The following is a 14,569-nucleotide window of genomic DNA, read 5'->3' on the forward strand; positions in this document are numbered from 1 at the left end:
GGCTGGCCCGTCTCCAATGCCGGGCCTCGGGCTGGCCCGTTTCCAATGCCTTAATTAGAGGGATTCTGCAAGAGAGTTCAAATCATGAGCCTTCCGTCTAGCGTTGCAAACAGGGTGGTCCTAGGATGAGGGTTATGTCATTTTCTGAGGACAAGGGTTATGTCATTTTTTGCTAGACCAAAGTTTCCATCATTTTCGACCAAATTTCTCCCATATTTATCATATACACGCATGCGAACATATGTTTTACTCATTCCCAACCCAAACAAGAAATAATGGATGATTCCAAATATTGCAAATTGTTAGGAACTTAGGACATTGCCATTTTGAGATTTGTGGATTTTCGGGTGCTTTGCAGATAATCCGGTTCAAAGCATTTAGATCCCTATCCAAAAATGAGACATACCCAAGAGATCGGCAGCATGAGGGAGAAAAAGAAAAGGAACTTTATTGCCATAGAACATTATTACTGATGATGGCAGATAAAGAGAGGGTGGTTGCAAAGGAAGGAGTTACACATAAGCGGTACATAAGACATCCTCAAGAAGACGGAGTTGCTCAACTGGCGCTAACTGCAGGCTCTAATTTCTTGGCAGGGGTGAACCCATAGTTAACTCCCCACAACTCAAGGGAGCCATCGATAAAATTGTAGTAACCTCCATAGAGAGACAGAGTCTTGTTAGCCAGGCCTTCCCTCACAAATGGGTAAGACAGCAGGTTGCCCAGTGACACGTTCACCGCTTCCTGTAAAACATTCAACAGCAATCAGCAGAACGAGGGTTAGACTTCGAATAGGATATAACGACATGTTCGCGTCATAATCACAGAATGCCTCTGCTATATAGCGCTTGGCAAGCCAAGAATCTAAAGATATTCATGGTTTCTAACAAATCTCAAGACATTTCTTATTGCATGAACTAATAATTTCTTATGGTCTCCTTACCCGCACTTGCATTTTCTAATAAAGTCTATAATAAGCGCTCTATTCCTTCGTAAGGTCATCCACTCATGGTAAACGGAGGACGTTTGATTCACTAGTTATAGAAAACCAGTCCGCTCTATCTTATGCATTTGCTAAATAAAAGGACGGACCTTTTAATGAGATCATACGAAAAGCTTTCGGATAAAGAGGACGTACCACTTCACATTTGGAGCACTGTTCTCCAAAAGACAGGTGGCCGTAGGTAGACTTCACTTTGTTTCTCGCTGGTAGGCATATTTTCACCCAGTCCTCAATAAAGTCACTGCAAAACCATTAATGGAAACTCACATAAATCAATAAGGATAAACTGAGTGGTGGCATGCCCACTCAAGAAGGAATCTCAAAACAAAGGTCACTCTCCCACTCTAGGTGCAAGCATATCCAGAAGACCAAAGATAAAAAGGGGAAAAGTAATTCAGGGGAACATGTACCACAACTTTAGGTGGTATCTCAATGACTGGCTTTTTCTGCAAAGCAAGTCAATGTGCTAGTGGACCACAGTTTTGCTAGACCTGGATCGAGCACAGGCATACGTCCAGGCCGCACCATCGACATAATCGACCATCAAAACGTTCAAATAATCAAATCTCACAATGATCCTTCTATAAGTCCACATATCCAAGACGAAGCTTACTGACTATGGAGTAAGGGCAACAAGAACACTATAATCGGAACTAAGCAAGACCCAGTTGAACCCGGACCCCAAACTTCGCAAGGTCTGCGGGCTAATTCAATCACGCCCCCAGGTATGGATGCTGTGTGCAGAAAGATGACTATTGAGGACTCCACACTGTGGGGTCAAGTCATGTTTGTCTGGAAAATTCAAAGGCACAGTAGAAGGTACTGGGTCCTTTCCAGGAAGTACCCAATCAGGGTCTGAGGATGAGAAACAAATAAAGGTCAAGCCACAACTTTCGCAGAATCAAGTGGAAAACTGCAGAATGCTATAAAAAATTATCGTGTTCCTTGCTGTCCGTTCTTTTCTTTCTAGACGTACGTGCTTGTGGAGCCGTCATCTTTAAGCGACATGAGGCCCTTGATCCCACCACAGGCGCTGTGACCAACCACCACAATGCTTTGGACCTTCACCAAGCAGAAAAAAATGAAGCAAAAATAAATAATACATAAACTGACAAAGCTGAAGAAAGAGAGACGACAACTCATAATCAGTAACGTGTCAGGAACAGTATAAGAGGGGAAAAAGGAGAGATGCTTCCATAGATACAAATCCAGTAATAGCGCTAGAAACAATGAGTAAGTATCCAAGGCAGATAAGACATCTTTCAACGTTTAACTTCTTATGGTTAGCACAATCCATGACGAGGGAGAAAACTGGGTTTCCTCTCTGACGCGTCAGATTTACCGTCTCAATAATTAGACAAAACAAAATTTTTAATAATTGTGATTCTTACTAGGAGACAAAATAATTGCAGGCATTGATAATTTAAACAAAAAAAATGAAAAATTGGCAGTTTCCAAACTCCAGATTAACCTTGTCATGACATTAATTTACACTAATCTTGCCAATTCGAAGCATCTGCTCATGCTCTACGGGAATCAAACAAAAGGGTCAATCGGGTTGACGTACTTCCAACAATTTGCCGTAATTTATTCTTTTGGGGTTCCACGAGAAAGGGATAAGATAACACAATTATTAAAATCATTGAGGCGTGAAGCCCATCATCAGGCCAGCGTAAGCTTGGGACCATTAAAATATAAATTTTAAGAAATAAATAATAAATCATATAATATTAGTAGTATAATAAAAAAATTAAAATTAAAAATGGCAAGTATACTAAATAGAAAAACAAAATTTCACTACGTTAACAAACATCTAATAAGTAAATAATGCAAAAAAAATGCCAAATTTGAAAGTAATTAGATACAGTAAAATAGCATCGACAAAGAGGGAGAGAGTTGAGAGGAAGAGGAATACTGCATCAGTGAGAAGAACTGTATAAGTAATCCTCTCACTGAGAAATACTGTCCTGGAGATTAAACTGTACGAATCTACTGTCCAAAAAAGTAATGATGATCTTTTTTGGCCTCTTACCTAATTAAAAGGCACCTTGGTCTACAACTTGTGAGGCAAAGAAAGACGCCAGCTACCTACCCTTTTGGGAAAGGCATGAACCACCGGAACTAAAAAAGGTGTGGAGTGGCTTAATAGTGCTAATACTTCAAACCATTGGAACAGAGACAATTGAAAGCAATTTTTTTAAAATAATACACCCAAAGTATGAAAACATCAAACCGAAACCGACACTACTCGTGACAAAAAGGCAGATACTGACCTTTAGATGCAGGACTGCGTACTCAATTGCTGATCCAACACCGCTATATCGCACCTAGAATCAACAGATATATTATAGTTAGTAAAATATGAAACAGCAAAAGATGGTTCAGTGATCTTTTTATTCTCTTAATAACCAGAAACCCAATAATGAGCAGACTACAAGGTGAGTTCGGGATGACTAACTACCCCCGTGCTGTATGAGATACCTACCCCCGTGCTTTATGAGAACAATACCGCGATAAAAGTCGATGCCTAGAATTTTAAGGGCTTGATCCAAGGTCTTCACCACAACACATTTTACAACTCTTGTCTTACCACCTCTTCTTTACCTTCTACCTTCGTGACCGCTGGGTGTTTGATTTGGAATTAAAGTTCGCGATTCAAAACAGTGAACATCAAAGGGGGCGATAAAGTACAGTAAATTGGTCAAATCATATAAATGGATTTAATTCAGTTTTTGTTCTCCAATACAACAATTAAAAAAAGATGTTTACGGGAAAATTTCCTTCAAACATTCAGATGAAGTATAAAATCATTTAATTCAGTTAAAGTAATTAAATGGTCTGAACTCGACATCTGATATGTTAGATCCAATAATTGGATCCTCTTGAAGTTTTCGTAAAGGCATTCACGTTACAGATTTTTTCTGCCAAAACACAAGCAGTTTTGCAGAATCTAGAAAAACGACACCGGTTTCAATTGTTTTACTCGTTTGTAGACTCGGTACAAGGCAGGCAATTATCCTATTTCAGTTAAAGTTCTATCGACTAAATCATACAAAAGGTTCAACAATCCAATTATTAGCCAAACTCTTTTGCTTTGTTCTCTACCGACCTGATCATATGGTGGAACCATGTTCGCGATGTTGCGGACCATGAAAGCCTCCCCTGGTTGCAACTGCATCACGTGCGACGGGCAAACTCTGGAGTCAGAGCAAGCGAACACCATGTACTGCAAATGAACAATCCGTCGCTTTTGGATTAGTTGCCATAAAGAATAATAATTGGAAACAAAAAATCAGCAAAACCATCTCAAGAAAAAAAAAAATTTAATATATCGAATACGATGCCGTAATTATTGTGACTCGTCGGGCAAGACCTATCTTTTCTGTCCGTCTTCTTTTTCTTTCCTTGTGATAAGAAAGCCTGGATGAGCCGGGACCCCAAATCAGGACACAGACGGGGCATACCGCATACCTAACCCTTACGTCCCTCAATTGGTTAAAGAAGTTTTGATACCTCATCATTGTCTCTTTACCCCTTACCAGTAGGAGGGAAAGCATTAAAAGCCCCAAGCCATGACTTTAAAATCGACCACGAAACAATCCCTTGAATCACGGTAGTATATATATTCAGTGTCAAAGTTGGACATCTCGCTCTTCAGCTATTGAACTCTTGAAGTAGCTCACAAGTCCAAGTTCCTCGCCCCAAGTGCGGAAATCTTGTAAAATATTGTTTTGATTATAAAAGAATCAACAAAGTTAATTACAAAAAGGTGACGTGTGTAACAATCTTTTTACGTTAATAACTCAACGTTGTGACTGAACGGGCAACGGTTCCTGTGTAAAAGATTTTATCTCTTGAAGGGATCCACCATTATATATAAAACAAAGAGATTGTAACCATCCACTAGGAAAAAAAAAAGAGACTGCTGAATGGGTTCTCGTGAAAACTTGAGCTCTCCCATCAAGTCATCAACGAGGCCGTGGTGTAGCTTCATGCTATAATCTATCCAAATTCAGCACATTGGTATGACATAAAATAGGACGCAACTGTGCTAAGTTAAAACACACCAAACTAGTGAATGGGGCACTGAAGGATGGGATCCTCCGGTTCACGTGGGAAGAACGCACCAACTCATCATTCCACATGGGTTCTGAGAAATCCCAGCAGAAAGGAAGAAATGGCCACCCCAGCACGGTTTTTTCTGAAACTATGTTCCTCCATTTGCCTGCATCTTTTTAAGAGCCAACCGATGTCTGCGAGGGGATGCGGCCAGCAGATTTTGAACTGTCTCGGAGCGGACACAAAAGAAGAGCAAAATAAATTATTGACTGAACTGCAGTCATGTCCATAGATGCTTTATGGGGGCTCCCCAAGTGGTCATGTACTGGAAAGGGGTTGACCTGATCAGGTAAAGACTTGAGGATGAGTCGGTGACCAATAAGGACTCGGTCGGGTTTCTTTATTATTGTTTTAAAACATTTTTCCCACTTGTTTCTTACCGGGGGGCTCTGTCCCTTGGAAAGTTCGCCAAAGAGCTCCGGCTTATTCCTGCCAAGATTATCACATGATTACTGTAAGTAAATCAATTATTAACCTTTCCAGAGACGAAGACGGAAAGAAAAGCAACATTGCTTAACTGGTAAATCTCGTTCTTGAAGTAATTGAAGCCCTGCTCGAGTTTGTCCAATAGGTTTCCCGTGGAAGCAACCGCGGGGCCCGCGTGTTGTTGCAGTTGACTGGTGATCTCCTCGATCTTCTGCGCAGCCACTGGCTCCAGGCCCTTCGATTGGCTGGAACCCCCAAACAATGGCCAACAGCATTATAATTATTAGACTCAGAACACCACAAGTGCCTCTCTTAAGCAAAAGCGATGGCCAGTATCGTTCTTTGAAATAGTTCGTTGTGCAGTTATTTTCTAGAGATAAATTATAGCCCACTTTCACCATGGGCGAGTGGTCCATAACCAAGACGACTCTGTCCGTCTTTCCTCTAGACAAATAAATATGAATGCAAGACTGTCTTAGCTAAGTAAGATTCTCTACGACCATTTCTATCCCAAGATAAATGAAAATGTACTATCCAGGTAAGACTCGGTCTCTCTGCTACCACTAAGACAAAACACTGTGAAAAAGTTGAGAGTAATGAATAATGGAGGAGTAAAGGTGCGACTGTGACGTCTTGAATGCATAGCAAGTGATTGATGTTGAAGTTTGTCAACGAGCCACATGAACCACATAATTTTCTTTGGCGAAATGTGTGGGTTTAGTCCAACAGTATTATCTCTTTTACCACTCATCTCCACCTGCTATCTGTTTTAACACTTTTTTATCGAAAAGGCTGACGGTTATAATTGAAGAAGAAACGGATGTCTCATGTCCATCTTTAGAGGGCCAGCCAGAGGCATCAGGCATGGGGGGTCGTTGTATTTAATATCGACGCCATAGGTTTCGCCGATAAAGCGTGGGGACGTAAAAGTAATTTTGCAAGAATGTCATGCTGCCAGAACTTGGCTGTTACCCGACGTCCACGACTAAAATATGGGGCCCCATTCCACCCGGGAGCGGATGTTGACTAAAAAACCCTTCAAACATTGAGATAACTACGTTCTCCTCCCAACACAAGTCAATAATGTACGTCAATGACTTGGGAGGATGATACAAAAACCATCCGACCAGAAACAGGGAGATGCCGTTCTCCCAGAATGGACAGCCGCGTCCCCTCGAGGAGGTTAGTTGCAAATCTCCCCAATGGGTGCGAGAATGGAACTCTTATCGCCGGACGAAGGCATTGGTGCATTCCCGGTGAATTCTGCCTGTTTAATTTTTTGCAATCGGTAGATTTTTATTTATTTATTTATTTATTTTAAAACGAGAAAGAACCCCTGCTACAATAGAATGCAATCTGACTGAAAAGTCTCCCTGGTGCTCTGGAAAAAAGTTCAGGAAGATATGAAAAAATAAAACTTTAATTAAAAAAATATAATTGAGAAATCTCCTTAGCCTTAGTGGACCAGGAAGATACCTCCAACAAATGAGAAACACAGAACACAACAACAGGCGCATGAAAACGCCCGCTTGGTAGAAATGGGCGCCCTCAACGATCAGGTTTCAGCCAAAAAGGAAAGGAAAAAGGCAATTCCCCTTCCTCAGAGGCCGTGCGCCCGTTAAGCGTCTCCGTCTCGGTTCAAAAAAAAAAAAAAAAAAAGGGCCAGAAAATGGTCGACGGTGTGCAAAGACCGGATGACGGTGACCGGCAGTGATGATCGCCCGCCGTCAGACAGAGTAGGGAAAATAAGCATCGGCTTCAAGGTTTACCTCAGGAGCTTGTTCAGTCCAGCAATGGCTTCCTCGTATTCCTTCGCCATTTCTTCGCTCTGCGTCAACCAAAGGCAAAATACGGTTAAGCCTCAAGCGGATCACGGATAATCAACAGCATATGCAAGTAACTGAGCACGGTAACAGCGTTTCCAGGCCCCGATATTTTGCTCAGGGAACGGGAACCGGATTCTACATTTGAGCGTCGCCGTCGGCAACAAAAGTAGCCCATTCCCCGGGCCAAAATTTTGAAGAAAAATCGTCAGTTTGAAGAGAAGATAGACGACACTAAATTCAGAATCAGAACGCCGATTCCCTCTCCAAAAAATTCACCGAAAAAAGAAAGAAAGAGAGAAGGCTAAGGCTGGCAGTTTCTTATCCGGAATCGAGCATCAAATCTTTCCATCCAGAAACAACCGGACTGTAAAATTCAAAAAGTGCAGCTTGCTCTAAGCGAGCTAAGCGAGCGAGCGAGCGATCGATCGATCGAGAGAGAGAGAGAGGAACGGCGTTTCCTTCGTCCTCACCTTCTGCTTGATCGCGGTTGAGAGAGAGAGAGAGAGAGAGATGGTGGGATTAGTGGGGGAGAAGGAAGGGACGGTGATCCCATGTATATACTGCAGTGGAGCCCCCTCCCCTTAACCATGGTTTCCCCTACTAACCCTTCTCCGTTCCCGCGTCGACTTAACCACGGTTAACCGCCAACGCGCTCGACTCTTGATCCAATCGGGTCCCCACCTATGTCCAGATCCAATCCACAGAAGTGGAGACACCTTTGTTCTCTTCTCCCCTCCCTCTAACCTACGTCCCAGCCCTATCCAACGGACCCGGCATTTAAGTACAGGGTCCAGATCCTTCATTCTCTCCACAAGTGGATTCACATCTTTATCCAAAGATGCCTTTCGATTTTCTTCTAACTACAGCCTGCTCACATTAACATATTTTTATTTTTATTCCTGTGGATGCTATGCTCTTGAACCACCATATAGGGTGGAGCTCGATTCTTCAATTGGCCTAGAGCGGCGTGGTTGGGGGGATGCTTCGGCCTTGGACATGGAGATGGAGATTTTAATGGCAATGCTACTTCTGCATGCAAGAAAATAGTGTTTGATAACTTCGGAAAAGAATCAAGGTGTACTGAATGAGTGAAACTCGACTTATTTGGAGCTCCAAGGCGAAATTTTGCATGAAAAAGAAGAAAAAAAAGGAGTCTGTTTTAAGAAGGAGCCACTTCTTACCTTTTGAAAAACAGTTCCTATCAAATGCATCCTTAAAGCTTGGTTGACTGTTTTTTCTATCTAGATTTTGGTTCCCATCAATTGTATATTTAAGTTCTGGGCTATCATTTATAGTTATAGCATAAAACAATTTGTATTTATGTGTATTGTAATTAGAAATCTCTCCACACATATATATATATATATATATATATATATAACGTTGATGCTTCAAGAGTTGAACAAATATTTGAAAACAAAAGTTGAATTCCATCCAAGTTTTAAATATCATTAAGAAAAGGTGTAGCCTAAAATCGATTGTGATGAAACATAAATGAGAAAAGGTCAGATTTCAAAGTTTAAAACCGAAGTCACAAGAATATCAAGGTAGACGAGATGCGAGACCACTAAGGACCCCCTAAGAGGACCAATGGTTCAAAATTGGCTAGTAAATTGGGCATCTCTTTGGCTGCCCATATAGACCTACGTAACTCGTTGACCTCTCAAACTTGAGCAAGCAAAGCACCCAGGTTTGTTGGTTTTTGACCATCAAGAAAACGATAAAACTTAGTCCTGTGTTCTCTGAAAGAGTTGGAATTTGGTTGCATCGTTTGAGTCAATAACGACCAAACCATGAAGAAAGTGACTCCGTTTATTCCAAACACGCACTGTTCCCGAAAAATAAAGCCAAAATTTCTAAGCACTCTATCGGTTGAGTTCCAGACGTGTCTCCACTTGACATCTTCAAACGCAAGCGATAAGAATAAATACATAAAGAGCCATTCTTTGTGAGATTCCTAGAAATGTAGCTTATAACAATGATTAGACATCGACCATCTAATATTAGTCAAATGAAACCCTAAACACGCAATTAAGACGTGCTATGCATTCATATTGGTTAAGAACAAGACAGTAAAGAGTTTATATTTTTTGTTCTTATACGTAACAGTATCGGTTAAGAAAAAGATGTTTAACAGCCTCAGATCACATAATTAAGGACTATATGAGATCTCTTTTATGCCGCGGCCACATAGTAAACAAACGCTAAATTTCACTACCAAAATTGCACTACCATGTAACAACGAAGATTATGATTCTAAACATGCGCCTAAATCCTCATATTTGAGACCCGACTTGAGAGAGACGAGTAGTCTGACCTTAAATCCTCGGATCTGAGACATTCAATAATCGTGTATGATCTCCTGGAATCTAAGTAACCATCCCCAGAGCATAGGCATGGTATGCCATGAACTCAATCTCGTGAAAAAGTAGTTGGCAAGGGGGAGGCTGCAACTAGACCGGGTTCGTCCAGGGAAGGGTCCGATCGAGGCTCGATCGATCGTGCAGGCCGCAACCGCACAATCTCCGTCGCCGTTGGCCGGGGTTGGTATCGGAAGAGCGCAGGGTCCTCCGTCCTTGGCCGGCGCACCCATGCATGGGCGGCGCGACGGTACCATTAAATCATTGCTTATGGCAATAAAGAAATATTTTTCAGGTTCGGTGGTCAAAGCCGTCGTCTGCGTCCTTTACGGTGGCAACGCGTCCGTTAACCGCGCCGAAACCAGGGAGCGCCTTCGCTTCTAGGGAGTTTCCAAACACGGCAAGAGTTCTAGGTAAATTTCCATATTGCCATCTCGCCGGCAGCGCGGTAGCCGGGTGGGTCAAGACCCGCTCGGAGCTCAGTCAAGTTAACTTCGTCCCTCTACATGTAAGATACCATCAGAGTGAATCGAACATGAGCGGAACATTAGTAAGCGCTGAAGCTCTTAAGCTTAATTTTAAAGCTTTGATCGATCAAGAATCGGGTGAATCTGAGTTCAATCTCAAGTCGGATGAATCGAGCATGAGCAAAGCTCCAATAAGTTGAGTCATTAAGCCGCGCCCGCCGGCGGCGGAGTAAGATCACATGCCGGAGATATGTTCTCTTAGACTAAGATGAGCAGGCCAGCCTGTCCAGTCATTGCAATGCTAGGACAGGGTCCAAGCAGATACAGTAAGTGGTACTTTTGTGATTTGTGTAAATGCATGTCCAATAATAACCACGTAAAAATAAAAATAATTGTTTTCGGATAAAAGAAACACATCCAAAATGAATATACATCATGCAGTCTAATAATCCAAAACAATTTTCCATGAAGCTAAGTTGGATTCAAATGAATGTCTTGTCCAAGCCAAGTTAACTTTCAAAAAGAAAAAAAAAAAATCCTTTCTCAAGCACTGCTGTCACAACCATGTATTAATGCAAAGTTTTCTTGTCATTATTAGCCCTTAAAAAGGACTCAATAACAGCACTAAAATGAAGAGATAGAAGGAAAAAGGAAAAAAAATATTTATAACTATCTAGCCCCAAGCTAGAATACTAATCGATAAGCGATGCACGTAACTGGATTATTAATAATACCTGTGCCGGGAAATGAAGCACACCAACTTTCTAGCTATTCTGATTGTAAATTAATAATCAATTATTACTCCCAAAGATTTGAATAATAGGCCTCGATTTTGTCATCTGCTAGGATCTCGTGAGCTTCAAAAGGAGAGATCAAAAGAATGATAGACAAGATTTTGGAGGAAGGAACTCATTTTTTATCATAAGTGTTGGGATTTCATTTATAAGTGGAAAATTTATGAAAGCAAGGCCTACCCACTTTGGCAAACTTCCACAAAAGGATTATATATATATATTAAGCTGATCACTGAAGTGTTCTTGAAGGCAAGGACAAAATCTTGAGCAATCTTGAAGGCAGCAGAAAAAGGGATAAAGATGAGGTCACTGTGTTAATATGACCAACATGCAGCCATGAAAATGGCAGCTCCAATATGCCACCTTGGTTAGCACGAAGCACGCGGCAAACCGCGATTAGCAAAATTAATCAGAAAGTTAATGGGGACTACCTTCTTCTTGTTTGGGCTAAGGGAACCACAGCAACAGACCCACATTGTCAGGCTTTGGATTGGTAAAAACCCCTCTACTCACTGGAAACTACAACCAAGCTCGGACTCAGTGACGGGCACAAGTGGCTCCTACCAGATGAATGGAGCCATCGTTAGCTTAGCTTTCATAAGAGTGTAAGCCATGCTGTTCTTAGCAGCTTGGAAAACTAAAAAGCATAAAATCAATGATGATTATCACAAATATATACTACATACGTATATATGTATATGTATATAACACAAAAGAATACAGAGAGATCCATGAAATTAATGTTAAAATCTTATATGTTTTGAGATATTTATATGTATCCTCATAGTTGGGTCATTGTTTTGTGCTGGTACGAAAATTTGAAGTTCTACATGTACAAAATGAGTGTTCTTTCGCTTTTTATTAAGATGGATTGAAAACAGAAAGCTTGCTGCAATAGCTAAGGAAGAAATGCAAAATTCAAACTCCAACTTCTTGTGGAAAAGAACTGTTTTGTTTTATGCATGATGGCAGGTATATATTCTTTTGGCTTGTGAAATGCCTAATGATTATATAAAAGAAATTTACTCTCTCTCTCTCTCTCTCTCTCTCTCTCTCTATATATATATATATATATATATATATATATATATAATCACTATTGGGACGTGATTATCTTAAAGTACTGATTTAAATTCAGCTTTCCTTGAGTTATGACCGGACCACTTAATGGGCCTACTCCTAAAGGTAAAGCGCAGATGGGTGGTAACCAAAGCATCTATGGAGGACAACACAATGAGCAAGTCTACATTGCGGGCTGGCAAGATTGGGACTTATGGTCTTAAGGTCTTTGTCTCCACGCCATTCATAGATAACTCTATTAATTCCCCCACTGGCCATTTCCATGGTCTGCTCGGAATGAACTGAAGTGATGAGATCGCCAAGTAGTTGTGCCTGAATTCTGGCTAATGGGCAGTAGTTATTTAAAGTCTTAAATTTTTATGTAAATGAGAAAAATTATCCTGAAGAACCAACGTGAAAGTAAGCAATTTTTTCTAGGTCTGTGTAGGCAATTGGCCACTGCTGTTGTAACTTACAACAGTACGCTGACATTCCTAAACAACAAGCCAAATTGTCAGGGGACCTCTTAAAGTAAACAGTAATGGCCGCAGGGAGTTCATAATTTGGTGTAGCTTGTTGGACCTGTGACTGGTAGACCAATAATTCTAGTTTGAGTGATTCTCATGAGCGTCAACTCTCTCTGCAAGCCGATGTAGCTTTAGATAGATCCTGTTAAGGGGAGCCTTGGCTTCTTGTTTCACTGATGTAATCAACAGTGGCTGAATCTTTGCTTGCTAAGAATATGCGGTGGTAGACTTTGAATCTTTCCTTTCGTATGTCAAATAAACAGTGAAGTATTTTGGACTTGAAATTGCACAAATGGCGGAGGAATTAAGGAAAAAGAGGGTAAATCAACCACATCATGCATTTCCTAGTGCTTTACTTGAGGAGTTAGTATCTAAATATCAACTCTCAATCATATTCCTCTGATAAACCTTCCCTTCAAGAAACATCACTTACGTCTGCGCATGACCAACAGCAGAAGGAAGCAAATCGGATCATGAGGAAGTTGAAACCGTGTGATGAATTTCTCTCTTATCTAAATGTCACCCGTTCCACCTCGAATCGAAATAAAACGACTGTTCATATCCATTGCCGACGTCGGAATTCAAGCGCGTTCATGAACCTGCTTTAATTTCTCGGAAAATTCATTCACAGGTGACGAGAATTAATGGTTTAAATTTTTACAGTAGTCAAGTACCTATATTGGATGAATAGAATAACCATATATATATATATATATAATAATGAGATGGAGGATTCATTGCATTTGCACATGCGCGGATGGTGCTGCAAGATGCAGCTGACAAGCACGTAAAGTCAATAACCAAAAGAAGCTGGTACGTAGTTCAACTCCTACTTTTGTGGACAAGTTGCAGAAACTCCAAATGGCATCCGAATTTTAAATAATAAACGGACCTCGGATCGACAAAAGGCTCATCTTTAATGTCTGACGTATACCAACTCAATATTAAACAAAAATGAAGCCCATTGGCAGAATCATATAGATATAGATAGAGATATATACATGAAGAGAGGGAGAGAGAGAGAGATTACCAGTGGAGGGTTAATGACGGGGGAGGGAGCAGCATAGACAGGGCTGGTCCTAATGAGGCGGGGGAAGTTGGGGGAAGAGGGTGCGGGAGAAGGAGAGTTGGCCCGGCAGACAAGGTGGGAGAAGAGGGAAGAGGGGGAAGAGAGAAGGGCCTTCTTGGGGAGGGAGGAAGCAGAAGCAGCCGCGCCGGCAAGGCTCAGTCCCTGAACCCAAGAGCTGGTCGACATTTTGCAAGTTGGGACTGCGAGGCTGCCGGCTATTTGTTGGCAGCGGGGAAGATCAGGAGATAAGGCGGGCGAGGAACGGTGACCCCACTTCGCTTTTGGGCGATGATCGCAACGCTTGAGATCGAAAGACTATAGCCACTCATCGTCTCTGCCCCGAATTGTATGGTCGTTATTGGAGATGCTCTTCCAGGCCCTTCCATTGCCGTCGATCTCCCCCTGCCTTGATATTTTCAACCCTTGGTCCTTCTAGCCATACAAGATCAGCACAATTTACGACTGCACAGGAGTTAAAAAAAACTGCATGCCATGATTATATGAAAAAAGCGTGAAGTCTCGGCACTGCCGGAGTTGCAGATGCACGTAACTTTGACAGTGTCTGCATGCTAAGAAGAAGAACAATCTCTGTAATTTTGAATTGTATATCTTTAAAAGACATGTTGCCAAAAAGCGTTATAGTTCTTGTTCAAGAAAATGTGACGTCCATTTTAAAAGTTTTAGTCGAGTATTTAAGATTGTGAGAAACGTTGGTGGACTTATAAAGAGGGTGGTTGAGAAGACGATGTTCTTCGTAGCATGGCCTCTCTTTGTGATCAGGAAATCAAGTGAACCCAAGAACAACACGTACTGCGTATAATGAACATGCACCCGAGGGGTCTACTGGTTTAACAAGTCTATAAAAGCAATCTAATCTTTCTCTCATTGTGAGCTACAAAGTTGTGGTTAAAGATGCACA

The 14,569-nt window shown here is 41.4% G+C and overlaps 1 protein-coding gene across 2 annotated transcripts; it reads right to left on the minus strand.

The window, feature by feature from the left end:
• Positions 1–423: 423 nt before the first annotated feature.
• On the minus strand, positions 424–13,873 carry LOC116261445 (carbonic anhydrase 2-like). Of its 2 annotated transcripts, none has more exons than XM_031640197.2 (9): positions 13,612–13,873; positions 7,318–7,376; positions 5,641–5,793; positions 5,503–5,551; positions 4,113–4,229; positions 3,277–3,330; positions 1,980–2,065; positions 1,139–1,244; positions 424–744 (listed from the first exon to the last, which is right to left on the minus strand). In XM_031640197.2, exons 1-9 carry the CDS (start codon positions 13,834–13,836, stop codon positions 559–561), a joined length of 1,035 nt encoding a protein of 344 aa, XP_031496057.1. In that variant the 5' UTR covers positions 13,837–13,873; the 3' UTR covers positions 424–558. The 2 variants fall into 2 exon arrangements, with proteins under 2 accessions (XP_031496057.1, XP_031496059.1); XM_031640199.2 differs by lacking the exon at positions 13,612–13,873 and adding an exon at positions 7,845–7,927.
• Positions 13,874–14,569: the final 696 nt, after the last annotated feature.

Source organism: Nymphaea colorata, chromosome 9, assembly GCF_008831285.2.
Source record: "Nymphaea colorata isolate Beijing-Zhang1983 chromosome 9, ASM883128v2, whole genome shotgun sequence".
NCBI lineage: Eukaryota > Viridiplantae > Streptophyta > Magnoliopsida > Nymphaeales > Nymphaeaceae > Nymphaea > Nymphaea colorata.